The sequence below is a fragment of the Mauremys mutica genome, chromosome 3 (genome assembly GCF_020497125.1).
Source record: "Mauremys mutica isolate MM-2020 ecotype Southern chromosome 3, ASM2049712v1, whole genome shotgun sequence".
Taxonomy (NCBI): domain Eukaryota; kingdom Metazoa; phylum Chordata; order Testudines; family Geoemydidae; genus Mauremys; species Mauremys mutica.
The window spans coordinates 8631126-8658775 of record NC_059074.1 but is presented as its reverse complement, the minus strand read 5'-3'; the positions used below and the strand labels follow the sequence as shown (position 1 = coordinate 8658775).

The 27650-nt window shown below is 46.8% G+C and overlaps 1 protein-coding gene across 3 annotated transcripts in view; it reads left to right on the top strand.

Annotated features, from left to right (window-relative positions):
* Positions 1-27650, top strand: part of ELP3 (elongator acetyltransferase complex subunit 3) — a 131668-nt gene that overhangs the window by 35909 nt on the left and 68109 nt on the right. For all 3 annotated transcript variants that reach the window (XM_045011482.1, XM_045011484.1, XM_045011483.1), the window contains exons 8-9: positions 14821-14982; positions 17339-17465. In XM_045011482.1, the coding sequence (XP_044867417.1) occupies positions 14821-14982; positions 17339-17465 (289 nt within the window). The remainder of the gene's footprint in view (positions 1-14820; positions 14983-17338; positions 17466-27650) is intronic.

Genomic DNA, 27650 nt, shown 5'->3' with positions numbered 1-27650 from the left:
ATTCATCACTAAAGAAATTAAGAAGGGAATAAAAAAAGTTAAGAATTCCAGCTGTTAAAATTGATATTCTTTTACACAGAGATTGTGTCTTGGGTCTCCACCAAATTGTACTGAACTATGATGCATTTGTCACTCGGAATGGGTTTGTGACTGATCTAATGTGGTGGCATTTCAGACAAAGGATTGTTCTTGCATCTTTTAGCAGACAATGTAAATATTGTTACTTTATGAAAATTAGCCAAGTAATAGTTTAGTCTTAGTTAATAATTACCTTATTTTTAAAGTTCTGCAGCTGTTGCATTATTGTAAAACTGATCCTTGAGGCACTGGTGCTGATGTGAAACAGAACCCTTTTTGATGTATATTATTTCTGGTATCAGTGATAAAGGAAGTCATGAAGTGCTGTGATACAAAGGCAGTTGTACTTCACAGTGTTAGCAGTAGGCTTTAAGGAGTCCATACTGTGAACATTTTGCATTACCACAAATGTGACTTTCTAACTACGTGTTCTGTGAGTAAGATCTAATGCCTGTCACGTTCATCAGCAGAAGACTATAGATATTGAGCTCATTATTGCTGTTGCTCAGATGCTGGAGTAATGATATAGCAAGGCCATTAGAGTTTGAGAGAGAGAAAATTTCAGTACTGGGGCTTGCCTAATTAAGGAATTTGCATGTTGTTCATACATGATATTCAGATTTTTCCTCAATACTTCGTGAATACTGATAGTTTAAGTGCACCTTTTCTTGTAACTTAAAATGCATGGACACACTGGGTATGTCTACAGGAGGATAAAAGCTCTGTGGCTGCAGCTGGCTTGGGTCAACTGACCTGAGCTTGCGGGGTTAAAAATTGCTGAGTAGAGGCTCGGGCTGGAGCTCAAGCACTGGGATCCTCCACCCTCTCAGGGTCTCAGTGCTTAGGCTCCATCCCAAGCCTGAAGTTCTACACCAGAGGTGGGCAAACTACGGCCTGCGGGACTGTCCTGCCCGGCCCTTGAGCTCCCAGCCGGGGAGGCTAGTCCCTGGCCCCTCCCGTGCTGTCCCCCCTCCCCTGGAGCTACACCACCGCGTGGCGTGGCTGCCAGTCCTGCGGCTCTGAGCAGCATGGTGAGGGGGCAGGGAGCGGGAGGGTTGGATAAGGGGCAGAGGGTCCCTGGGGGCAGTCAGGGAGCAGGGGGCAGTTGGATGGAGCGGAGGTTTGGGGAGTGGTGGTCGGGAACAGGGATGGGGGGATTGGAGGGGGTGTAGGTTCTGGGGATAGTGAACAGGGTGGGTTGGATAGGCGTGGAAGTCCCAGAGGGGCCTGGCAGGAGGCAGGGGTGTGGATAGGGGTCGGGGCAGTCAGGGAGCAGGGCAGGTTGGGATAGGCATGGGAGTCCCGGGGGACCTGTCAGGGGGCCGGGTGTGGATAGGGGTCAAGGCAGTCAGGGGACAGGGAGCGGGGGAGTTGGATAGCGGGTGGGATCTGGGTGGGGGGGCAGTTGGGGGCAGGGAGTCCCGGGAGAGGGAGGTCAGGGGACAGAGAGCAGGGGGGTTGGATGAGGCAGGGGTTCTTCTTCGAGTGATTGCTCCTATGCATTCCAGTTAGGTGTGCGCGCCGTGCGTGCACGGCTCTTCGGAACATTTTTAGCCTAGCAACACCGGCGGCCCTGCTGGGCGCCCCCTGGAGTGGCGCCGCTATAGCGCTAGTTATATACCCCAGCCGGCCCGTCCGCTCCTCAGTTCCTTCTTCCCGCCTGTGACGGCCAGTTGGAACTGTGGAGTGCTCGTCGTCCTCCACTTACCTAGCTCACCTTGGTTCTACTTGTGTGTTTAATGTATATAGTTAGTTGTTAAAATTCGTTAGTTGAGTAGACATTAGATAGATTAGGGGGAATTAGGGGGGCTTAGCCCCTCTTTTCCCGTCCAGTGCGGGCGTATGCCCAAGACACCGGGATTCAAGCCCTGTGCGGCTTGCCAGCGGCACATGCTGGTTGGCGACCCTCACGACTCCTGTCTTCATTGTCTCGGCGAGGGCCATCGACCAGATAAGTGCCTCATTTGCAGGTCGTTCAAGCCGCGAACGAAAAAGGAGCGGGACATTAGATTACGGCAGCTCCTCATGGAATCGCCGCTTACCCCTGCGGTGCCGACTCCTTCAGCTCCGCCGTCGTCCTCGGTGCGGAGCGCTCCAGCAGTCCCCGGCCGGTCCGGTACCGAGACTGGTAAGAAGCAGCCGGCACCGAAGCCCCGGCACCGCTCCCATTCACCATCTGGGAAACGGAAGCCGAAGCCCAAAACTGTAGAGACTGCTACGTCGAGACCACTGGTCCAGCAGCCAGTAGCGGCGCCTTCGGCACCGACCTCGACAGCGCACGGCCTGTGCGCGGTACCGTCGACTCCGGCACCGGCTGGGCCGTCGAGTCCGGTACCCCCGCGCTCCCCGGTGCAAACCGTGGTCGAGCTGCCTCTCCCGTCCACGCCCGAGATGTTCTCGACGGCGAGGGAGCTCATAGAGCTATCAGAGGCACCGAGCCTCCGGCCCCTGGCATCGCCGGTGCGGGCTGTTCTGTCAGTGGGCAAACCGGCCATGGTACGACCTGCCACCCCTGACAAACGGGATAGAAGGCGATCCAGGTCCCGCTCCCGGTCCCGATCCCGGAGACGGTCACCTTCCCGCCGTTCAAGGTCACGGCACCGGTCTCCATCCCGGTACCGCTCTCCTTCTCGGCGCCGGTCGCAGTCCCGGTACCGCTCCTCATCGCGGTACCGGTCGTACTCCCGGAGGCGTTCCAGGTCCCGATCCCGCTCTCCGGACCGTCGGCACCGAGGAAGGTCCGGTTCCCAGCACCGCTCCCGACGCCGTTCTCGAAGCCGCTCCCGTCGACGACGGTCGAGATCGCGGTCGACCTCCCGGTACTCTCGCGGTCGAAGGTCCCGCTCGCGCTCCCGGCACCGAGACGATCGGCACCGGTACCCGGCACCGTCCATGGACAGACTGGTGGCATCGACGGAGCAGTCCCTGAGCGCCTCTGCCCCCCCATGGCCTTCCCGCCAACCATCGGTCGCTTCACACGACAGCAGCGGTGCAGATTACCCTGCAGACCCACAAGGACAAGACCTGGGTCCTCAGCAATGGGGTTTCTGGACCCCCTGGGCTGGTCACGAGGCTCAAGGCGCCCCCTTCCTCCCGCAACAGGGGCCTTCCGACCATAGGGTGCCGGAAGCCACCGTCAGCAGGCCCCCTCCATCGCCTCCGGTTGAGGTTCCACCGCCGCCGGCGCAGACGGAACATCCCGTGGAGGCGGCGGCCTCGCACCCCATGGACGAGCCTCAGCCACTTCCCATTGGTCAGGCCCATTCCTCGTCTTCCTCGCCCGACGAGGCGGTGGCGGGATCCTCGTCATCCGATCCCTCACCGATTGACTTACGTGCCCATCAGGACCTCCTTCGTCGGGTGGCACAAGCTATTAACCTCCCGGTAGCAGAGGTCATCGAGGACGAGGACCCGATCACTAATGTGGTCGGAACGGAGGCCCCCATGCGAGTGGCCCTGCCTTTTGTTCGGACTATCCAGAGAAATGCCACCACACTCTGGCAGTCACCTGTGTCCATCCCTCCCACTGCCCGCGGAGTGGAGCGGAAGTACTCGGTACCCCCGACTGGTTACGAGTACCTGTACACCCACCCGGCCCCGGACTCCCTAGTGGTACAGTCGGTGAATGACCGGGAAAGAAATGGGCAACCTGCGCCTGCACCTAAGTCCAAGGACGTGCGCAGGATGGACCTGTTGGGCCGAAAGGTCTATTCGGCTGGCGGCCTCCAATTACGCATAGCCAATCAGTTGGTTCTCCTGGCCCGCTATGCCTACGATAATTTCGTGGCCCTCTCTAAGTTTACAGAGTTGGTTCCAACATCCTCCAGGCAGGAGTTCTCAGCCTTGCTAGAAGAGGGCAAGAAAGCTACCAGATCCTCCATTCAGGGCTCACTGGACTCTGCAGACTCCGGAGCCAGGACCTTGGCATCGGGAGTAACAATGAGAAGGATCTCCTGGCTGCAATCGTCCACCTTGCCGCCAGAGGTTCAATATACATTGCAGGACTTGCCCTTCGATACCAAGGGCCTATTCTCGGAGAAAACGGACTCCAGAATCCAGACCCTTAAGGATGGGCGCATTGCCATCCGCACACTGGGCATGCACACGCCTGCGACACAGCGGAGACCCTTCAGGCAGCAGCCCTTTCGCCCGTTCAATCAGTCCAGGTCACGGCCTGATAATGCACGCAGGGGCAGACTGAACCGCCGTAGACCATCAGGCAATCGGCGTACCCAGTCCCAGGCGCCTTCCAAGACCCCCCAAGGGCCGAAGCAGGCGTTTTGATGGGACACCCGAGGACGGCCCATCAGTCTCTCCTCTGGATCCTTCCCCATTATTTTTCAATCGTCTTTCCCGCTTCCTCCCGGCGTGGTCCCAGATTACATCGGACAACTGGGTGCTACGCACGGTAAAGTCTGGTTACCATCTTCAGTTTGTTTCGCCCCCACCCACCCACCCTGTCCCTCTTCAGGGACCCCTCTCACGAGCAAGTCCTCCTACAAGAGGTCGAGTCTCTACTGAGCTTGGGTGCTATAGAGGAGGTGCCGAGCGATCTGCGAGGCAGGGGATTTTATTCCCGATATTTCTTAATCCCCAAGGCGAAGGGAGGCCTACGACCCATACTCGACCTCCGAGAGCTCAACAAATACCTTGTCAAGCTCAAGTTTCGCATGGTGACCCTGGGAACTATCATTCCCTCCCTGGATCCGGGAGACTGGTTTGCCGCCCTCGACATGAAGGACGCGTATTTTCATGTCGCCATTTACCCTCCTCATCGGCGCTACCTGCGTTTCATTGTCAACAATACGCACTACCAGTTCACAGTGCTGCCCTTCGGCCTCTCTACAGCGCCAAGGGTATTCACCAAGTGCATGGCAGTGGTGGCCGCGGCCATCCGCCGTCGTCGGATACATGTCTACCCCTATCTCGACGACTGGCTAGTCCGAGGACCATCCCACCAACTGGTGGCGTCCCACATGGCCACGGTCCTAGCCCTGTTTCAGCGTCTAGGGCTTATGATAAATGCCGAGAAGTCGATGTTGACCCCTTCGCAAAGAGTGGAGTTCATCGGTGCGGTCCTGGATTCCAATGTGGCCAGGGCCTGCCTGCCCCAACCTCAGCATCAGTCTCTGGTCTCTCTAGTTCGAGACCTACAATCTTTCCCACGGACAACGGTGCGTTCCTGCCTCCGCCTTCTGGGCCACATGGCTTCGTGTACGTTCGTCACTCAGTACGCGAGGTTGCACCTTCGCCCGTTTCAAATTTGGCTTGCGTCAGTGTACCGGCCCCACCGCGACTCCATCGATATGGTAGTCACGCCCACGAAGCCGGCCCTCGCTTCGCTCACCTGGTGGCTGGACCCAGCAGTCGTGTGTGCCGGAGTCTCTTTCCGCCCTCCTCAACCATCCGTCACTCTGACCACAGATGCGTCAGAGCTGGGGTGGGGGGCGCACCTAGCCGACCTGCACACCCAAGGCCTTTGGTCGCCCCGAGAGCTCTCCCTCCATATCAATGTCAGAGAGCTCCGGGCGATTCGCCTCGCCTGTCAAGCCTTTTGCCCCAGTCTCCAAGGGCGTTGTGTCGCGGTGTTGACGGACAACACAACGGCGATGTTTTATGTCAACAAGCAGGGTGGAGCCCGATCTTCCCCGCTGTGCACGGAGGCGATGCTACTGTGGGACTTCTGCATAGCCCACTCCATTCACCTGGTGGCGTCCTATCTTCCAGGGGTGCAGAACACGCTGGCCGACCATCTCAGCAGGTCGTTGCTGTCCCACGAGTGGTCCCTCCACCCAGATGTGGTTCACACGATTTTCCGGAGGTGGGGGTTTCCCCGGATAGACCTGTTCGCCTCCAGAGAGAACAGGAAGTGCCACCAGTTCTGCTCGTACCAGGGTCGCGCCCCGGGCTCCCTGTCGGACGCATTCCTCTGCCCCTGGACGGGTCACCTACTGTATGCCTTCCCTCTGTTCCCGCTCGTACATCGGGTGCTTCTCAAGCTTCGGAGGGACAGAGCCTGCCTCATACTCGTTGCTCCGGCCTGGCCGAGACAGCACTGGTACACTCTGCTGCTCGAGCTATCGGTACGAGATCCCATCCCTCTACCCTTATGGCCGGACCTGATAACGCAGGACTTCGGCAGGCTCCGCCACCCGGACCTGCAGTCCCTCCATCTGACAGCCTGGTACCTGAGTGGTTGACCCACGCTGAGCGGGCCTGTTCGGCGGCGGTCCAGCGGGTCCTGCTGGAGAGCAGAAAGCCCTCTACTCGCTCGACCTACCTCTCTAAATGGAAGCGATTCGCCATATGGTGCGACCAGAGGGACATGAATCCATTCGTCGTACCTATCCCAACGATCCTGGACTACCTCTGGTCACTTAAAGAGCAGGGTCTTGTGGTCTCATCGTTAAAGGTGCACCTGGCGGCGATATCTGCCTTCAGGCCGCCCGTCGGTCACCGGTCCATCTTCTCCGATCCGACGGTTTCCCGCTTCCTCAAGGGTCTAGAGCGTTTGTTCCCGCCAGTGCGGCCTCCAACTCCGCCCTGGGACCTGAATCTGGTCTTGGGCAGGCTCATGAGAACCCCCTTTGAGCCCTTGGCTACGTGTTCGCTACTCCACCTGTCGTGGAAAACAGCTTTTCTCGTCGCCATAACCTCAGCGAGGCGAGTTTCCGAGCTCCAGGCCCTGACGGCCGGTCCTCCGTACACCATCTTTCATGCGGACAAGGTCCAGCTTCGGCCTCACCCGGCCTTCCTCCCTAAGGTGGTGTCAGCCTTCCATGTAAATCAGGACATTTTCCTTCCCGTTTTTTTCCCGAAGCCTCATGCCTCGAGTCGGGATCAACAGCTGCACACCCTGGATGTCCGCAGGGCCCTTGCGTTCTACATACATCGAACAAAATCCTTCCGGCGTTCGCCACAACTGTTCATAGCAGTTGCAGAGCGCATGAAAGGCAAGCCGGTCTCCTCTCAGAGGATTTCCTCATGGGTCACTGCATGCATCAGAACATGCTACGAGCTGGCTGGTGTGCCAGCTAACCGTCTTACCGCCCACTCTACGAGAGCGCACGCCTCATCTGCCGCCTTCCTGGCCCATGTCCCCATCCAGGACATCTGTAGAGCGGCCACCTGGTCTTCTGTCCACACCTTCGCTTCCCACTACGCGTTGGTGCAGCAATCCAGAGACGATGCAGCCTTTGGCTCCGCAGTCTTGCACTCTGCCACGTTTCACTCCGACTCCACCGCCTAGGTAAGGCTTGGGAATCACCTAACTGGAATGCATAGGAGCAATCACTCGAAGAAGAAAAGACGGTTACTCACCGTTGTAACTGTTGTTCTTCGAGATGTGTTGCTCCTATCCATTCCAGAACCACCCTCCTTCCCCACTGTCGGAGTAGCCGGCAAGAAGGAACTGAGGAGCGGACGGGCCGGCTGGGGTATATAACTAGCGCTATAGCGGCGCCACTCCAGTGGGGCGCCCAGCCGGCCCGCCGGTGTTGCTAGGCTAAAAATGTTCCGAAGAGCCGTGCACGCGCGGCGCGCACACCTAACTGGAATGGATAGGAGCAACACATCTCGAAGAACAACAGTTACAATGGTGAGTAACCGTCTTTTCTGAGGGGGGCTGTCAGAGGGTGGGGATTGGGAGGGGCGGATAGGGGGCAGGGGCAAGGCTGTTTGGGGAGGCACAGCCTTCCCTACCTGGCCCTCCATACAGTTTCGGAACCCCAACGTGGCTCTCGGGACAGAAAGTTTGCCCATCCCGGTCTGCACAGTGATTTTTCAGCCTCAGGGCCTGAGCCTGACTCAGGCCAGCTGCTGGGTTTTTTTTATCCCTGTGTAGATATACTTACTGGCATTTCTCTTGACCAGGCTGGGGATGGCAGGAACCATTTGAAAGTGGAACTGAGGAGCCTGTGGGGCTTCTTCCAAAGTGCACTGCTTAGAGCTGAATGCACAGGGAGTAAACCAAGGTTTTCCAGGACACCCTCAGAAGGGCTCACCTGGGATACTGAGCCTTCACAGTCTCCTGACATTGTTGAGTTATCTCTTAACTTGACTTTGGACTTCCCCTTACCCCCCCCCCCCCCACTATTTGCTGTATTGCCCTTGGTGGTCGTTACTCCTTCCTTTCATCCCCTCTCCTAACATTGTCACCCCTCAACTGCCCAACCTCACTGCCCCTGTTACACTGCTCACCCTCCTTTCATCCTCCCGTTTCTCCTTCTCTGACCCTCAGTTCTCCTTCTCTCTCCACTCACTCTTCCTTTTCCCCACTTGAACCCCAAATGTTCCAGGTAAAATCCCCTAAAACAAGGGCTTTTTTATCAATACAGTTAAAATATGTAAGCAAATGTGACACACAAGGCATGGAATTCATCTGTTATGGGCCTGCACCTGCCTTGATTGCTTTGCTTGTACATTGTATCCTTATCTCGTATCTTTTGGGCATTTTGGCTTGTAAGCGCTCTAGGAAAGGGCTGTCTTACTACAGTTGAACCTTGCGTTTATAAACACCAATCTTGTTTATAGGAACCATTTTGCCGATGAGGAAAAAAAAATCATATAATGAAAGTGATGATGACGAAGAACAAACTAACACCCTTTTACGTTCTTATGCCTTCAGTGCATTGGAAATCGCAGTGTTTTGAAAGACAAGAAGAAAGCGAGGCAGTGCACTATATTGCACTTATGTACCATACCTACTGTAATTTTGAGATGTTGAGCTTTTTGACCTTTTTGATTATATGAACTCAGTCCCTATTTAGTTAATAAAAGAGAGGTTTTACTCTCTACATCTGCATAGTGCCTCACATGTTGGGACCCAGATCCTGGTTGGTGCCTTTGGACTCTATCGTAATATGAACTGTAAATGTAAATAGTTGCTGATTGTATGACGTTTGGGTCCCTTAAGTGATCACTGCCTTCAAACTAAAGTGAAATTGAGAAAAAAACAGTGGTTTTGTTAAATGCTTTGTTTAAAATTGTCAGTGTAAATTCAGAGTCAAATCTGCTTACTTCAGTGTGACTAAAATTAGATTTTACTGTTTTTTACTCCTATGAGCCCTGCAAAAATCATCAGAGTAGGAGAGAAGGGGATTATGTTTCTCCACGTGCACCCTCAGAAGAATTGATGTTCCAGTCAGTAAATCTGTGCAAATCTACTGATAGTTATAGGGGTGTACAGGTGTAATGGGGTGGGGTTGGGGGAAATAATATGGTCTATAAGATCTTCGTTGATCTTTGTAAAGGAAAGAACACTTCATCACTCTGAGTCCTGGCTGAATTTACAAAAACAAACTGAGTATATCAGATTTGGGAAACACTGATACATTTTTAAAGCCAGTAGGGACTTTTAAAACTGGTAGGTTGATCCAGTGGTTGGGGAAGGTGAAATACTCCAAACAACTGTGCAGATCCAGTTCCTTTCTTTCTCAGGGCTTTTTTTTTTTTTTTTAAACTAAAAAGCAAAGATGCAAAACAAAGCAACTGTCTCACTGAACCTCAGGCATTTCTCTCAGCCCTTGTTTCCAGTTGTCACAGTCATTACAGCCCTTATTCCATAGGATCACGCTGTTCTGGTTCCTGTTCTCTGTAAATATCTCCCTTTCATGCCTTCTGCCTGACAGAAGCAGAGAGCCCTTTCCCTGACCCTGCTTGCCTAAGAAACAGGAAGCATAATATGCAACTTCCTGTAGGGATTCATGATTAAGAGGAAACCTTTGACCTTCAAGTACAACTTCAAGTTTTAAGGGCCCAAGGGACATAACAGGCACACTCGATTGTGCATATGCATCCCAACCCCATTACAGGACTGTTGAGACCTGCATAACACAGGATGTAGAATTTCTCCTAGTGATTCCTGCGTCAAGTCCATAACTTTTGATTGGCTAGAGCATATCTTTTAAAAAGTTACACATCTAGGAATGAAGAATGCTGGGTATGTTTGTCGGATGGAGGACTCTAGCCTGGGAAAAGGCGGCGGGGTTCATGGTGAATAACCAGCCGAACACCAGTTCCTAGTGCAATGCTGTCGCCAAAAGGGCTGTGATCCTTCGATGCATAAACAGGGGAGTCTTGAGTTGGAGTAAAGAGGTTATTTTACTTCTGTATTTGGTACTAGTGCCCCCGCTGCTGGAATACTGTGTCCAGGTCTTTACACAATTCAAGAAGGATGCTGATAAATCTGAGAGGATTTGAAGAGCCACGAAAATGATTAAAGGGTTAGAAAACATGTCTTATAATGGAAGACTCAAGGAACCCAATCCATTTAGGTTATCAAAGAAAAGGTTAAATGGTGACTTGATCACAGTCTGTAAGTATCTACATGAGGAACAGAAATCTGATAAGACGACTCTTCAACCTAGCAGAGAAGGGTAGAATACAATCCAATGGCTGGAAGTTGAAGCTAGACAAATTCAGACTGGAAGTAAGGTGTAAATTTTTTTAACAGTGAGAGTAATTAACCATTGGAACATTTTACCAAGGGCCGTAGTAGATTCTCCATCACTGGATATCCTTAAATCTAGATTGGATACTTTTTCTAAAAGATATGCTCTGGTTTCATCAGGAATTAAGTCAGTGAAATCTTATGACCTGTATTAATGTAGGAGGTCAGATTAGGTGATCAGTGGTCCCTTCTGGCCTTATCTATTAATAACTGTTTCCAATGGTCACTTAATCTCATTGTTACAAAATTATTCCTTAGGAATTTGAAGTTGTCTAGTTTCAGCTTCCAGCTGTTGGATCTTGTTCTGTCTTTGCTAAATTAGAGTCCTCTGCTATCAAATCGTTTCCCTGTGTAGGTATATATGGACGAAAGATCAGGTCACCTTTTAACCTTCTCTTGCATAAACTGAATAGCAAAGCAGTAGTGGGCTCCTAGAATGGTCAAGGTTTCTATTTATTCTTCTATCAGGAAGGAAACTCCTTACCACAGAGCATAAATCTGACCATCCTTTCTTTCTCATGATTACTGGCTAGGTGAATGCTCTGATGCATTGACTGTACTTTGAAATAGAAACACTGCCAACTTGGCTTTTTTAATATTGACTAATTTAAAAAAATCCAGTATCTGGTAGAGAACCATTAAGACAATATGTCCTTTTTTCCCCCCCCCCCCCCCGCCCATTCCTTACCTGTTCTTTTATAAGGGTTTCTGTACTCCACAGTACATGTTTTTGTTGGCATCCCATGAAACCCTTTTCCACTTGGTTCTCAAAAACTCAGTTAAACTCCAGAATTCGTGACTCGGATACCTTTATTTGGCATACAGCAACCCTATGGTCAAGCTGGCCAGGCTCAAACATGGGCTGGATGCAAGGTACATCACAAATCTAAAGTTATACAGCGAAACTTTTCCTTACATGTTTACTAACATCTGCATTCCTGATTATACGTTGCATCATGTGCTTCGTGACTTGCTTATTTATGTCTCTGGAACCAATCCCTGTACAGCATGCTCTATCCATGTGCCGTTCACGTATAAACTGATCTCTACATTCCAGGTTTATTTTGTCCATTATCCCTAGTACCAAGGTGTTTCTGCTTACCTTAGCTAGACTGATTCCAGAATAATGCTTGTTACACACTTATTTACAACTTAGTCTTCCATTCACCTTCCCAGTCATGCTTACTTGGAAATGAGGTCTGTCTTATGTCAAATTACTCATGTCAAGTTAGGCCTACAGTTTTATAAGAGTCTTTTCAGTAATGGAGATACAACACCAATTGCTGTCAAATGCATAAAATAAATTGAAAAATAATAAGTTAATTATTTTCTCTTTCTGCAACTGTAAGTGTTGCAGTTAACTCATGGGTACAGAACTTTCAGTGAGAAGTGTAATTCTTCAAGTTAATGGTGTCCTTTAGCAACACCTTCCATACAGTAAAAGGGATATATAAGTCTAGGATGACTTTAAACAATGTTCACTCGGGTCAGTTTCCATTCTTCCGGTAGATGTGTTTGGTTTCCATTTCATTAGAATCTTTTGTAGTTCCTAGTGTGACTCTCTGTCATCTTATTTTCTGGTTTTTGATTTTTGACGTGTCTGGCGTAATATCTATGCATCAACCTTTCTTATATTAATTTATCCTCCCATGATTATCTGAGGTTTCATTGTTTTTCGGTGTATTTTGAAACTTAGTAATCTTCTGTCTGTGTTTGCAGGGTTGAAAAGATATTTCCCTCTACTCTTTATTTATGGCAGCTCACAATATATTGGAGGCATGGCAGACACTTCCATCTGCTGTAGAATTTATCATATCAGATTAGACCAATGTTCCATCAAGTCACTGTCATGCCTTTGGCAGTCGCTTATACCTGATCTTTTTAAGAAAGACAAAGTAAAGCACAATACACCAGTTCAGCCTATAACATGATGCTTGGGATTTGATTACCTCTCTCTTGCTGTACTTTTTTAATGCAGCAGTTCTAAGAAGTAGTTGATGAATCAAAGATAACTATTAGCTTAAAAGGGAGACAGTGAGGTTGATTGAGGGGAGATCTCAGCAGCTTTGTAAGTGGCTGTAAAGATGTCCATGTCCCTTTATAACTTTACAAGTTTTGTAACGCTCTTTAATTAAATGTTAAGTTCAAAGTGAAATAGATTTATCCTTTTGCAAACAGGAGTGATGTTAAAATATCCTATTGTTCTCTTACTTTGTTATTTCTCACCTTAATGGGAGGAGAAAAACCTCCTCTCTCTCTCTAGCGTTCTTATTTCTCTTGCATCTGCATGTTTCAGGGAATAACGAGCAAGATTTTTTACCAGAACCATTTGCAGTAGAATGCTGAGTGGATATACTTCTGCCTTCTGTTTCTCCTTGCAAATTAACAAATAAAAACTGCAGTATCAATGAATGATTCTTGTTTTAAAATGGCCTGCTCGGTATGAGCGCTGTGGTTTTTGTTTGTTTGTTTTTTAAAATCTTCATAGAATAGATACTTATATATGCAAGAGACATTGTAGCCAGATGCGTGGCTGATGAGCATAATTCAATTGTAGAAATAGAAAGCTGCTAAACATAGAGCACAGGCACTGACCAGTATTAGTCCTTTCCTTCCATGTATGTTGTCACTGCCTTTCATTCCTTCTGGACATAAAATATGTCCAGTCCCAGAGAGGTTTGTTGGGAAAAGTATGATTTTAGTCCTTCCAGTTGTTTGTGAATTGGCTATGGCTGGCATTTGTAGCGTAAGATTCCAGCCAGTGGAAACTGACAGTGACCAGGAAAATTCAGCTAGTCCTTTTCCAGAAGAATGGTGATACTGTTCTGGGAGGGATCTTGGAAATTGGGGGTGGGGAGCTAACCAGATGATTTGAAAGGTGTGTTGATGATCAGTATTCTGATGTAGGCATTACCAGTTATGAATCCTGAAACTGCTGTATTAAACATCTCCCTGGTTTTAATCCCTTGGGTTCCCCTCTTTGATACTATAATATCCATTTTATTTTTATTTCACTATTTTAACTCAGCCACACTTTTTTATTTACAGCACACAAGGAGTTAAGCAAGACAGTTTCATTAGCTATCATGCTGCACTGGAATCATAACAGTATTTTTGTAACCACTGGTAGTTAGGGGTCTTCTGGTGTTCATTATATTCAGCATTTCATAGCTTTGCTATTAATTTGCTTCAAGAGAAAAAAATTAATTATTTTTGTTTCTTTTCTCCTCCTCTCTTTATATTTTTACACAATACTGAAGGTGGCTTATTCCTTAATACGCATATATGCCATCTGATATGGGACCATTAGTTATTTGTAAACAAGGCCAAGATTTTTTCTTTTTAAGTCTTACAAATCAGAATACATTTCACAGTGGGTTTTTAAAAGACAACCTTTTTCTAATGTCTGACAGTTTTATCCAAGTATCAATAGTAATATTACTTTTATTTTTATCCTGTGCCCCAATCACTGAATTAAGCTTTGCAGTAACTTACTGAATATTGTTCTCTTGTTGGAGGGTTTTTGTAACACCGTATGTCAGTTAGTCTGTGTTGTGCATCTAGTCCCATAAAGAAAAAGAGTTGAAATGTCAGACGTAAATGAAGCTCAGAGCGTTACTCAACTCCAGGAGGAAAGATGCTCTGTGGATTTTTGCGTAGACTGCCTGCAAGTATCTGGCCTTATCAAAACACACCAGCTAAATCTATTCTAAGTCCTGTTCTTGCACTCGGCATTACTGCCTCTTGGAGCTCAACCTTACTCCTTGGGAACGGGAAACGAGTGGATTATACAGAGCTTTATCTAAACTAAAATTTTGTAGAATTCGGAGAAACATGCACCTCAGTTACTTGAATAGAAGTATTAGCTGGGTATGTCAGACTGGCTGTTGTGGTGTAACGCAGCTCACCTTTTTATTTCCCATTTTGACTTTCCCTTCTTATATAGGCCCCACCTCTCACTGCTGCTAGCACAAAAGGGCTTGATCAGTTCAGGGGATATCTTCCTCTTCCCAACAAGTATTGTTTAAAAGAACCTTGTGAGCCAGGCATATTCCACTTTCTTCAATATTAAAAAATGAGTAAAACTTTTATTGTAGATGTATACAACTATGTATATTCACATTGTGACAGTGTTGGGTCCATTCTGATTGCCAGGCTATAGTGTGTTTCTCTTTTCTTGGTTTTAGTTGAAGAGGAAATTGTAAAAAGCTGACACCTGGAAATCTTTGGACTGTTTTGAACAGTCTGTAACTGATTTGTGATCGTAACAAGAAGCTTGTTTTTGTTCACAGGTACTCAGAAAGAAGCCTCACAAAGTGTGTTGGGATCACCATAGAGACCAGGCCTGATTACTGCTTGAAGCGGCACCTGAGTGACATGTTGTCATACGGCTGCACAAGGTTGGAGATTGGAGTGCAAAGTGTCTATGAGGACGTGGCCAGAGATACCAACAGGTGAGAAGAATATTTCAGAGTAAAGCTCAATGTGACTGCTTATTGTTTGTCTTGTGGAGTACTTTATAAGACGCCTGGGAACAAATACTTCAGAGTGCCAGCCTAATTCTGTACAATTTTATACTGATGTTCCTGTTCCATAAGTATTTTATAGTGCTGGGTACTGTCTTTATAGCTCTACAAGCTTGTAAAGTAAGTAGGATGTGCCCAAACAAACATTAGAGTCCTTGTCCTGAGAAATTTACAATCCAAAGAATTGAGTAGGTACATGGTACATTAAAATCTGTACAAAATAATCTGAAGAGGTACCATATGTGCAGGAAGCATGGCATTAGGTCATGGTGGTCATTCCTGAAGGATTTTAAAGAAGAGACAGCGCACTTGGCACAGAGTGTGAGGCAGGTCAGGTACTTGTTTATAATCAACACTCATTGCAGTCTATTTTATAGCCAGAAATTAAACCTGTTGATTCTTGAATCAGGATCATTCTACATATACAGTACTTTCAGAGGCTGGGAAGTGTGTAAGTAAGAACTTCTTGACAACTTCTTTGTGGCCCTGGACCAGTGACGACAAAATCACTGCCAAAGCGCCTGGAATGTTATAGCTCATATTCTCATAATCTGCTGGGGGAGAAATATGCTTCATACTCTTGTAGAACTAGAGATCCTGTTAACTTCAGAACACTTGTATTTTTGGAGATTTATATAAAGCTTCCCTTCATCCTCATCGCACACACCAGTTATTTTACCTAAGATTTTTAATAAACCAATAGCATAAGTAATTACAGAGAAATGGGAATATGGAAATTGGCTTAAAAAAACTACCTTTTACTAAACTTAGAGGTGACAATTGTGCAGTAATTGAAAATGTCAGACATTTTCTTGTGGAGACTTGACATTTGAGTCTGAAGCCAGTTCCCCCCCCAAAGATTAGTCTTACTATGGCTGATGCATGAAGGTACAGAATCTCTTTGCTGCATGAGTACCAGATTCAATGCCTGAACAGATGAGCAAAGCTGTAATGTTCAAGAATAACTTTAGCCTATTGAGCAAACCAAGCAGTCAAGTAAACTAAATAACTAACCCTTATATAGCACTTTTCAATCTTAGATGTCAAAGAGCTTTACAAAGGTAAATAGCAATGTACTGTACTAAAAAAGTAGTAGCCAAGTCACCTGATTCTTAGCTCAGGTACATTCATTAATGCTGATTTCTGCCACAGTCTTCAAGCTTATCAAGCCCACTTATCCCTGTTTTTCTACAGACTCTTTCACAGCTGTTGTGCCTATTCAGAGATGGATCTTTCAAAGTCAGTATCCCCGTTATCCACCTCTGTGATCTCTTTTTAGTTCCCATCCAGTTTTGTCCATCAGATGAAATGATTTTTTGCAGCATCTCTAAATTGCATGTCACTACTGTTTTGAAAGTTTGCCAGTGAAACTGCAAATGGAGTTTTTGTTGCTGGCCCTGAAGAAGAGGAAGGTAGTAGGTAGCTGTCTCTTATACAGAAGGAATCCTTTTTAAGATTAGATTTTTTTAAAGGTTTTGGCACTTCTGAAGATGCTTGCAATATGCCTAAAAGGTTCTGTGCTCTATTGTAATCCGCTCATGCAGACATCCCCCTCCCACAACTCCTGTGTTTTAGAATATCCCTTTAGCTCTCTAAAACAATTAATTGAAGTCTGTTTTTTTGAGCTGATTGATGGTCACGCTAGTCTCTCCTAAGATGGCTCTGGTTTACTTTCATTCTTCATTTAACATGTAGGGGTGGATTTTTGTTTTAAATGTTCATATTTTGCTTGTAGCTAAATGTCAGATTACAACCAATTAGGCTAAATGTTTGGAAATTACTTTTCCATTATGTAGTGTGAGTCATTAGTGGGGCTGTTTGAGTGTTTCCAATTGCTGCAAGGCAGAAGAATATTCAAATGTAAGTCCAGGCATCAAGTAGTTGAGTTATTGATGCAGCTCAGATCTCTCCTCTAATAAGGAAATAATTTTTATTTATGAAATGACTCTCCGTTGCCTCCCCCCAATCAATTCAAAGTGCCAGATAATTTCACCATAGAACAGATTTATAAAAACATCACAATATTTTACTAATAAAGTAAAACCACAGTCATAAAACCAGTCACACACACACAAATGAGGGGAATCTTACGTGGTGGAGGGAAAAGAAAAGGCCCTAAATATAAGGGGGATAGTTCTTTGTTGATGGGGGTGCATTTATTTAGGTGGTGTTTGAAAGTGAGGATGGGGCTAAGATGGATATCTAGATGGAGTGAATTCCACACCGGAAAGGTTGCAATTCATTAAGGTGTGTAAGTTTTTTAATTAATTTTTCTTCTTTCCAGGGGACATACTGTGAAGGCCGTGTGTGAGTCATTTCACTTAGCCAAGGATGCGGGGTTTAAAGTGGTGGCGCACATGATGCCTGATTTGCCGAACATGGGGCTTGAAAGAGATATTGACCAGTTTGTTGTAAGTATAGCTTAAAATAACCCTGCCTTTGTTTTGCCTTAGTGGATCTAACACTATTTCTGTTTCGTGGCTTTGCTAGTGGTTATTTTACAGGCCAGACTTTCTTCTTAAGGACGTGTACCTTAAAATTCAGGTGATGAGGCAGATTTGTTGAAATACTTCATCCAGAAAATGTTCTCCCTTCCTTGTGAAAGACTGAATCACTAAGGTCTCTGTGGAAGGTGAAACACAATGTTGCCTTTCTGATATTAATTAAGGCTTTTACTTTTTTGCAAGGTGGTTTTCTTTTGTTGTATTTAAAATTGTATATTTATTGGAGGCAAAAGCATCTTGTTTAGGAAGCTGTTACACAATAGTATGTATGTACAAAGCATATAGGGTTTCTTCTTGGCCCCAGTGCTATTCAGTATCTTCATCAAAGATTTGAAAGAAAATATAAAATCACTGCTGGTAAAGTTAGCAGGTGACACAAAAATTGGCAGAGTAGTAAATAATGATGGAAACAGCAATCTGAATCACATGGAAAACTGGGTTTACTTGAATAACATATATGTTTTAATACAGCCAAATGCAAAGTCATACATCTAGGCACAAAGAATATTAGGTCACACTTATAGAATGGGGTGAACTGGATTTTTGGAAAGCTATGACTCAGAATAATGACTCTGTGTTCATGGTGCATAACCAACTGAGCATGAGCTGCCAGTGTGGTGTCGTAGCTAAGAGAAAAAATATGTTGTCTGTATAAACAGCAGAACATTGAATAGAAGTATGGAAGAGCTACTATCACTGTTCCTGGAATACTGTCTCCAACTGTAGTATCAACAGTTCAAAAAGGATGTTGCTGAATTGGAAAGGGTTCAGAAAAGAGCTATAAGAATGATTTTGACATCTGGAAAACCTGCCTTCCAGTGGGAGACGAAAGAAAATCAGTAAATTCAGTTTATCCAAGAGGTGATTTGATCAGTCTATAAGTACCTGCGTGGGAGGAGAATTCTGCTAGCAGAGGGCTTTTTAATTTTGCAGACAAGCATAATAAGAGCCAGTAAAATAAATAAATTCAGGCTTAAAAGATGTGCAGGTTTTAAACAGAGAAAGTAATTAACCATTGGAGCAACTTACCTAGGTATGTGATAGATTCTTTATCACTTGAATTCTTTAAATCAAGAATAAATATTTGGGTTTGTTACAGGAATCACTGGGTGAAATTCTACAGTTTTTTATGCAGGAGGTCAGCAGAGATGAGCATAATGGTTCCTTCTTGCCTTAAAATCAAACAATTGATTGGAAGATTCAGGTCAGAAATATAGGTAGAAAATAAAATGTGGTTCTGCTTGGAAAGTTACAAGCAAACACATCTAGCAGAAGTAATCCGAAATGCATCCATATGATATTGGAGAGAAACATGGAAATGCTAATACTACTCTGTGTTTTTTATAGCATGTTTTGTCCATGGATCTTTGAGCACTCTATAAACATTTATTCAGTAATCTCATCATTTTACAAGCAGACACACTGTGATGTCTATACAGCAAATAAAAACCTGTGTCTGGCCCGTGCCAGCTGACTTGGGCTCGCAGGGCTGAGGCTGCGGGGCTGTTTTGTTGCTGTGTAGACTTCCAGGCTTGGGCTGGAGCCCAGGCTGTAGGAGCCTTCGAGGTGGGAGGCTCCCAGAACCCAGGCTCCAGTCCCACATCGGAAGTCTACACAGCAATGAAACAGCCCTGCAGCCCAAGTCCCGCGAGTGTGTAATTGCTGTGTAGACATACCCACTGAGGTCCAGAAGTTAAAAAACTAACACAAGGCACAGATGAAGTCATTGGCAGAGTTGGAAGTATAACCCAAAATTCCTGACGCAGACTCCTTTACTGTCACCACTAGACCACATTTTCTGGTAATTCTGAAAGGGACTTAAGATAATTGTGAACTCAGCCAATTTGCTGTGCACTGTATCATTGTGCTGCAGAGCAAGGGGGAACAGCGGTCCCTCTCTAAATCACTAGTGAAGTTGCAGCTGCAGTCCTGGGTTCAGTTCTGGTCACGTCATTACCAGAAAGTAACAAACTGGAGCAAATTCATATAAGTGATAAAAATGAGTTTTAGATGGTTGAGAACCTGACTGTCAGGGTAAAATTTAAAAACCTAAGTGTATGTAACTTCGATAAGGGACAACAGAGGGAATACATAATACTCTAAAAGTATTTGAAGGATGTGAATGCTAAGGAGAGGGTGGTGTTGTTCAGGGTGGGTCCTTGCAGAGTAGAACTAGAAGTTACAATTGGTAATGTTTTTTTTGCTGTACAGCTTCTCTTCATTCATAACAAGAGGATCAAGTGGATAGTGCCTCACTTGTGGAATTCCACTTGTGGAATCTCAGTAGAGATTTTGGCATGAGCTGTTTCAGTGGATTTCAAGGGGCTCATTCCATATTATAAAGGTCCTGGAATAGAATTGGAAGAGAGTTACTCCAGACAGCGATTGTAGTCAGTGTGTTCAATGAGCTTAGAGATGAAAAGGAGAAAGGAAATGTGGATGTAGTTGGAATAGGAAGTGGGATCAAAGGGTGTTTGTTTAAAGATGGGAGAAATTAAAGCATGCTTGTATTGGAATAATTTAAAGAGAAAAGTAGGGGAGAGGATGAGTCAAAGGTGGCTGGGATTGTGGGCATGGGATTCAGCTAAGCTGAAGGAGGACAGTTATTTAGCTAGGAAGATGGCAGAACTGGAGGAGGAGAGAACAAATTTATAGTGGAGGAAATCAGCCTGGTCACAGGATTTCCACCAGAGACACTCTGCAGCATGAGAGCAGGGACAAAAGAAGCAGGTGTTATGGGTGAGTAAGTCTTGGAGGTTGGTAGGATGGACCTTGCGGAAAGGGGGGCAGAAGAGTTAAAGGTGGAGGAAAGCGAAGCATGGAGAGAATCAACAACCATATCAATGAAGGAAGGGAAGTGATGGCAGTGAGGAGAGGGCTGAGAGCGAATGACAAGGCTAGAAGGCTGATTGACTGGAAGTCCTGGAAAGGTTGTGTAACAGGGTGTTTGGGAAAGGGATAGTGAACCACCGAAAAAGGATCCCTGATTCGTTTTCTTGTAAGGTGCTCAGATGCCGCAGTGATATGTACTATAAATATCTAGAGAGATGAAAATCCCCTAGCAGTTTGTTGGATACAGCATTCCTCGCTTTCTGCTTTGCAGAGCTATTAAAATGCTGCTGTGCTATATAAATGTTATTCCATATTAGTAAATATTTTGACATTTATATTACACTGAAGTAATGAAATTGAATGTGAAAAACTAAGAACAAAGCATTCTTATTAATCTGTTAATGTCTGTTATTGATCTGCTTGGTAATGTTGCTAAGATTAATTAATTTTGCCACTTTGCACATGGTTTAAAGGATATAGCATCACAAAAATTGTCGTCAAAGCCCTTTATAAAATACCCTTAACTTTGCAGGATAAAATCACATCTGTCCCACTATACTTATTATTGTCTCCTTAGAGAGAGAGACATTTCTGGTTTTTGGTAGTTCTAAATAAATCTGGAGAAAATAAATCCATTCACTCACATAATAAATTTCTGGCTGTGGACTTAATCCCATCTTTCCTCACATGATGGTGCCACCATTGCCTGTAAAATATTATGAACTCAGGCATGTGTCCATTGGCCTGCACACATGCCGTAGCTCTGCTTGTGCTCTGACTTCAGGGCATAAAAGGTCACGCAGGCCGACATCTCGCTAGTTCCTTCTTACTGCTGCATGGTCTGAGTTGGAACCTTTGGTTTCCTCAGCTCCTTTTTACTGCATTATTGCTGCCAATATACTGTATGCAATTAGTTTTTAGTATTTTATAATATAGTCTAGTCCCCCTTTTCTTCCCCACCTGTGGGAATTTCCCTCCAGGAAGTCTGGGATTATATTCAGGGTCCCGGGGTTCAGAAACTGTGTGTCCTGTCCTTGCTCCTTTTCTGTGAGTGAGGAACATCAGTGCTGCCTCTGCTGTCTGGGCAGGCTCAAATTCCTGCCAAGTGCAGTATCTGCCACTCTTTTCCCCTCATAACTTGTGAGGGTCTGATGGAGAAGACAATGAGACCCCAATCAGATCTGGGCTGGGGATCCCCCCCTGTACATCAGCCTCAGCAAGCAGGCAGCACCCCTTTGACCACGAGCTCAGGAACAGAAGCTAAGACAGCTAAGCTTAAGGAGGCGGCTTCCTACGAGGGTAAGGGGCACTCTCCTAGAGATAGGACAAGTCATTGTCGTCAAAAACTGCCCCAAAGAGAGAGGATCCTTCCCCTATCCTCATCAAACTCAGGCAAGTCTTCGCTCTTGGGCGCTGAGAACGCCCGAGTAAATCTTCAGAGCAGGAGATGATGTCATGCAAGAGTATGGATCTGACAGCTCTCCTTTGAGTGATTGCTCATATTGATTCCAATAGGTGTGTGCATGCTGCGGGCACAGTCGTCAGAAAATTTTTCCCCTAGCAGCACCTGTCGGGTTGGCTGTGGAGCCCCATGATGTGATGCCTTCATGGTGCTCAATATATGACCCTGCTGATCCGGCACCTCTTCAGTTCCTTCTTATCGCCAGTGATGGTCGTTGGAACTGTGGTGTCTTGCTTCACAAGCTCTCCATGTTTCCCTAGCTTCTATTCAGACTGTTTGTATTTTGTAGTTGTTTAGTTCTTAGTTATTGTAGTTCTAGTTCTCCACTCTGACTGCATTCTCCTTGGGGGACTTACATGCCTAAGTCCCAGGGGTTCAAGCCCTGCAAGTCCTGCAACAAGCCCATGCCAATGTGTGACCCCCACGACGTTTGCTTAAAATGTCTGGGGAAAGCACAGCAAGTGGACAAGGATTTGTAAAGGGTTTCACCCCAGAACAAAAAAGGAGCGAGACTTTCGCCTCAAGCAGCTCCTTATGGAGGCGGCACTTAGACCACAACCTACATTGGCGCGGCAAGAACCAGCACTGAGCTCATCGGTGCACAGTGCCCCGGCGGCAGTGGTAGAAGTGGCACCGCAGAAGGACTCTGGGAGAGACCCGCGGCATTGCCGCTCCTCGGCACAGAAACCAGCGGGGTTGAACCTGGCACTGGTCCCATTCCTCGGCGCTGAAGCGGCACTGGAAGCAGGGGAGGAGTGGATCTCTGACTCAGAGACCCACCCCTTTGGAGCCAGCCAATGGGGCGCGTCCCAGAGAGGAGCACCAGGGCCGAAGACTTTGGAGCTGGCACCGTCGACTTTGGCCCTGCAAGAGGGACTGTTGAGTCTGGTGCAGTTGGACTCCCCAAGCCAGATCATTGAGGAGGTGGAATTGCCATTGAGGAGTTAGAATTCCCACTCCGTTCTCTATCTATCATGGAAGATAGCCTTTCTGGTCGCCATGACATCAGCTAGGAGGGTTAAATCAGCAAGGAGGCTTTCTTCCTAAGGTTGTCACACTTCCACACTAGTCAGGACATTTTCCTGCCTGTTTTTTATCCTAAGCCTCATGCCAGTAGCCGTGAGCAGAGGCTGCACTCCCTGGATGTTTGGTGAGCATTAGCCTTTTACATCAAGCGCACTAAACCATTCAGGAAGTTGAACCAGTTATTCATAGCGGTGGCAGACTGGATGAAAGGACTCCCTGGCTCTTACAGCACACTCCACGAGGGCTCAGGTCTCATCAGCGGCGTTCCTGGCCCAGGTCCCGATACAAGAAATCTGCAGAGCAGCAACTTGGTCCTTGGTACATACGTTCACCTCCCATTACACCATCATCCAGCATGCCAGAGATGATGCAGCTTTCAGCAGAGCGGTGATCCAATCAGCGATTCCATAACTCCGACCCCACCCCAGGTAATGCTTGGGAGTCACCTAATTGGAATGAATATGAGCAATCACTCAAAGAAGAAAAAACGGCTACTCACCTTCTTGTAACTGTTGTTCTTCAAGATGTGTTGCTCCTATCCATTCCAACCCCACTCGCCTTCCCTTCTGTTGGAGTAACCGGCAAGAAGGAACTGAGGCGGCGCTGGGTCGGCAGAGTCATATATTGAGCGCCACGAAGGCGCCACTCCAGGGGGCTCCACAGCCGACCTGATGGGTGCTGGTAGGGGAAAAACTTTTTGACGACTGTGCACGTGGCACACACACACCTAATTGGAGTGGATGTGAACAACACATCTTGAAGAACAACAGTTACGAGGTGAGTAACCATTTTTTTCTGACACTGGTTCTTATGGCGAAGACTCAGGATAAACAGCTTCTAGTGCTTCCATCCACTTCTAGAGCTGATGTATCTGTAGCAACACGGCCCTGGATGGATCAGACTTTCATTGTAACCAGGGAAGCTCTGGTTCTGATGGTTCTGCTGATGGATTCTTCTCATACTATAGGGCGGTCTGAGAATTGCATCTCCCCAGAGGACATCTTTATTTTCCTCTGTCCACATTCATTCCTCCTATCAGGACAGTCTCTGTTCTGGGACGTTGATACACAAGAAGAAGAGACTATCCTGATGATGCAGAGTTATTCTTCTGTCCCACCTGCCAGCCTTGAGGCACAGCCATCGGTTCCTTTGTAGCCCGGGATCTGACCTTCTCTTCTGATGAGTCAGAGGTGTTGTCAATTGGTGTGTTTAGTGTGTGTGTGTTTAGTGTGCTGTCCAGCTCTGAGCAGATAGCTGGTTCAGCAGACCTTGATAATACTACCCAGTGTTAAGTGCTGAAGGCTGGAATGTTGTTGGCTCGGTAATGTTGTTTAGGCTGCTCAGTGCTTCTGTCCTTGAAGCTTCAATGTTATTAGTAGATAGTGCAGCATGCTGGTTCAGAAGACTTTGATGTTGTTCATAAAGAAAGACCACTATCACAGGTCGGTGACAAAGGCAGGTTTATTTCCCCCTAGAGACAGTCTCAGTGCTCTGGCTCTGTGGTTACAGGTACACTGGCACATGAGTGCCTAGTAGCAAGAAATGTCTCAGTAGGCAGCAGAAGTTTCTGTTGTTCCCTAGGCCACACAAAGAACTAAGGTGAAGAACCCTGACATTTATAGGCTAAGACAAATAACTGGAATACACAATTTACACACAACCTTATGTATTTTATGACATCTATTTGATACCTCCCTTTGTTCCTAATATCTTGAACAAACCATCCCTGTTCATTGTTTTGTCAAACCATCTTATCTTGTACTAGATTGGGGTGCATCTATACTAGATGGAATATATTTACATAAGTATCAAGTGCTTAGTACACTAGCAACAACTTTGCCAAGTTAATGTACTGAACAGTGAACTTGTAAGCATTTACTTTAATACATGGCCTGACTTTGGTTCATAGCCTTGGCTTCAGGCCTCAGATCTTGCATCAGGCTCTGCTCCAGGTTTTTTTTCCTCTCTTTCTCGACTGCAGGAGGCTCTGTGGCATTGGTTGGAGGCAGCCCCAGAGAGAAGATCAGGGTTCTGGCCTCCGATCAGACACAGTTTGCCAACCGACAGATGGTACCCTGTGGCATGGGGTCCTCCTCTGCTGATTGATCCATCCTACTGGCAATATTAGGGACGGTGAGAGCCCTACCCTAGACACCCAGGATTGGTGCATGAGTCCTATTTGCAATCGCCTGACCATCTGCAACCAGCCATGTTGGAATATTTGGAGGAGGAAGGTGAGCCAGATCTGACAGTTACAGGGAGCAGTTTCATCATCTTTACCAGATGAGGCAGTTGCTCCATCTTCTCCATCTCTGCCAAAGGACTTTAAACAATATCAAGAGCTCATGCACAAGGTGGCAACAAAGCTACAGATTCAACTTGAGGAAATCCAGGCATCTCAGAACAAATTACTGGAAGTTCTGCAGAATTCTGATCCCAGTCAAGTGGCCCTCCCCATCAAAGAGGCCATCATGGACCCACCAAAGCCAGTTTGGCACACCCCTGCTTCCTGTGCTCCCACTCCTAAGAGAGCCAAGAAGTGTTGCTTTGTTCTCTTTATGGCAGGGGAGGGAGATTTTATTCTCTCATCCAGTGCCTCTCTTCTTGGTGGTACAGGTGGCTACAGAGGGGGCCAAGCAGCAACACCCGGAGGCTACTCCCTCTGATCAGGGAAACAAGTGGCTCAATCTTCTGGAGAGAAAGTTTTCTCTTCCATTTCCCTCCAGTTCAGGAACTCCAGTTCTCGAACTGTCAGGCCCTCCTCGCCAAATATGCAAAATGTATGGATTTTTAGAGACAAGTTCCCTGCTGAGGATAATGCCTGCTTCCAGGCTTTAGTTGCTGAGGGCAGATTGATGGCCAAAACTTCCCTTCGTGTTATAGTGGATGCGGTAGATACTGTGTTGAAGGGGGATGGCTATGGTCATTGTTATGAGGAGACACTCCTGATTTTAATCATCAGATTTCCTGTGAGACATGCAGATTACCATTCAAGATCTGCCCTTGGACATAATCTGTTCCACAAGACGATGGATGAGTCTCTCCGTTTCTTCAAGGACTCAAGGAAAACAACGCTTACTTGGCATCTATACTATTTCCCCTGAGAGAAAACAATACAGACTGGGTATAAGGTGAGACCACCTCCTCAGCCATTATATCACCAAAGTCCTCAGGATCCACCACGTAAGAGACAGGATTTATAGATCCAGGAACCCAGCCTCTACATCATCTCTTGCCAGTTTGTACTCTCACCCCCAGGCAAAGAGTTTCTTTAGATGAGACTGTTGAGACCTGCATTCCTTTACTGATGCCTTTTCATTCCCCTCCTCAGATGTTTGGAGGCTGCCGTATCCAATTTGCCAAAACCTGGAGGACCCTAATGACTGACACATGGGTACTAGAAGTTATTCACAGAGGCTATCTCAGCGAGTTTCTGTTAAAACTCCTATTCACAGATCCCCTTCCTGGTTCCTTTTCAGGGACCACTCTCACAAGGACATTCTACACCAGGAGGTGGACTCTCTTCTTCTCCGAGGAGCCATAGAAAAGAATCTACCTCAACATCAAGGGAAGAGATTTGATTCCCCTTACTACTTGATCCCCAAGAAGAATGGAGGGTGGAAGCCAATTCTCGACTTACGACAACTGAATTGTTAGTCCAAAAGCTAAAATGCTGCATGAGTTCGTTGGCATCAATAATTCCCTTCTTATAGGAGGGCACAGGGTTCACAGCTCTTGATATGAGACTCGTGCTTTCATGTAGTCATTCACCCAGCCCACAGGAGGTTCCTTACATTCCCTTTGATCAAAACCATTACCAATTCAGAGTCCTTCCTTTAGGACTGACCACAGCATCCAGGATCTTTACAGAGATTTTTTCAGTACCTTCTCATACCTCAATTATTGGCTCCTGACAGGCAACTCCTATGAAGAAGACCAGTAGGCAACCTGTGTTTTGCTCAGGTTTCTGCCTCCCCCAGGTGCCTGCATGAACCATGAAAAATCCACGCTGACCCCTACGAGGTACATACACTCATAGAGGCAACATTGGATTTGATCACAGCAAGAGCTTTTTGCTTCTCAGGCAAACAAGCAACTTTCCCAGTACTGCTCCAGAGCAGCCCTGGACAAGGGCTCAATGGGTGATGCCCTTCTAATGTCATGGAAGGATCACCTCTAGCCACATGCTCTATGGCCCATCTGTCTTTGAAGGTGGCCTTTCTAATAGCTATAGTATCAGCCAGAAAAGACAGTGAGCTGGAGGCACTCATGGGAGACCCACCATATGCTGTCTTCCACTGCAAATAAAGCTGCGGGACAGCAGTATTACATTCAGCTAACATGTCTCTGTCCTTGCACTCGCCGCCTGTTTGATTACTGCTTGTTAATCTCCCATGTGTGGAATACATGTAGGGACCATCACTCGAAGACGTGGAGGTTACTAATCTGTAACTGGAGGTTCTTTGAGGGGTGTGGTCCCGGTCTATATTCCACTACCTGCCCTCTGTGCCGTCTGCGGTAGATTGTTTGGTCTGCGGTCAGAATAGAGACTGGAGAGGTGTTAGCCCTCACCACCCTTCAGTTTGGAGCACAAGGATAGCTACGGTGCATATGCAGGCCAGCAGACACATCATGTGAAAAATTCTAGATTCAGGCACATGGCCCTCATCCGTGCCCACACGTGGAATATAGACAGGGACCACACATTTAGACGAACCTCCCGTTAAAGGTAAGTAACCTCTATTTCCCAGTGACTGAAAGAGGAATAATGA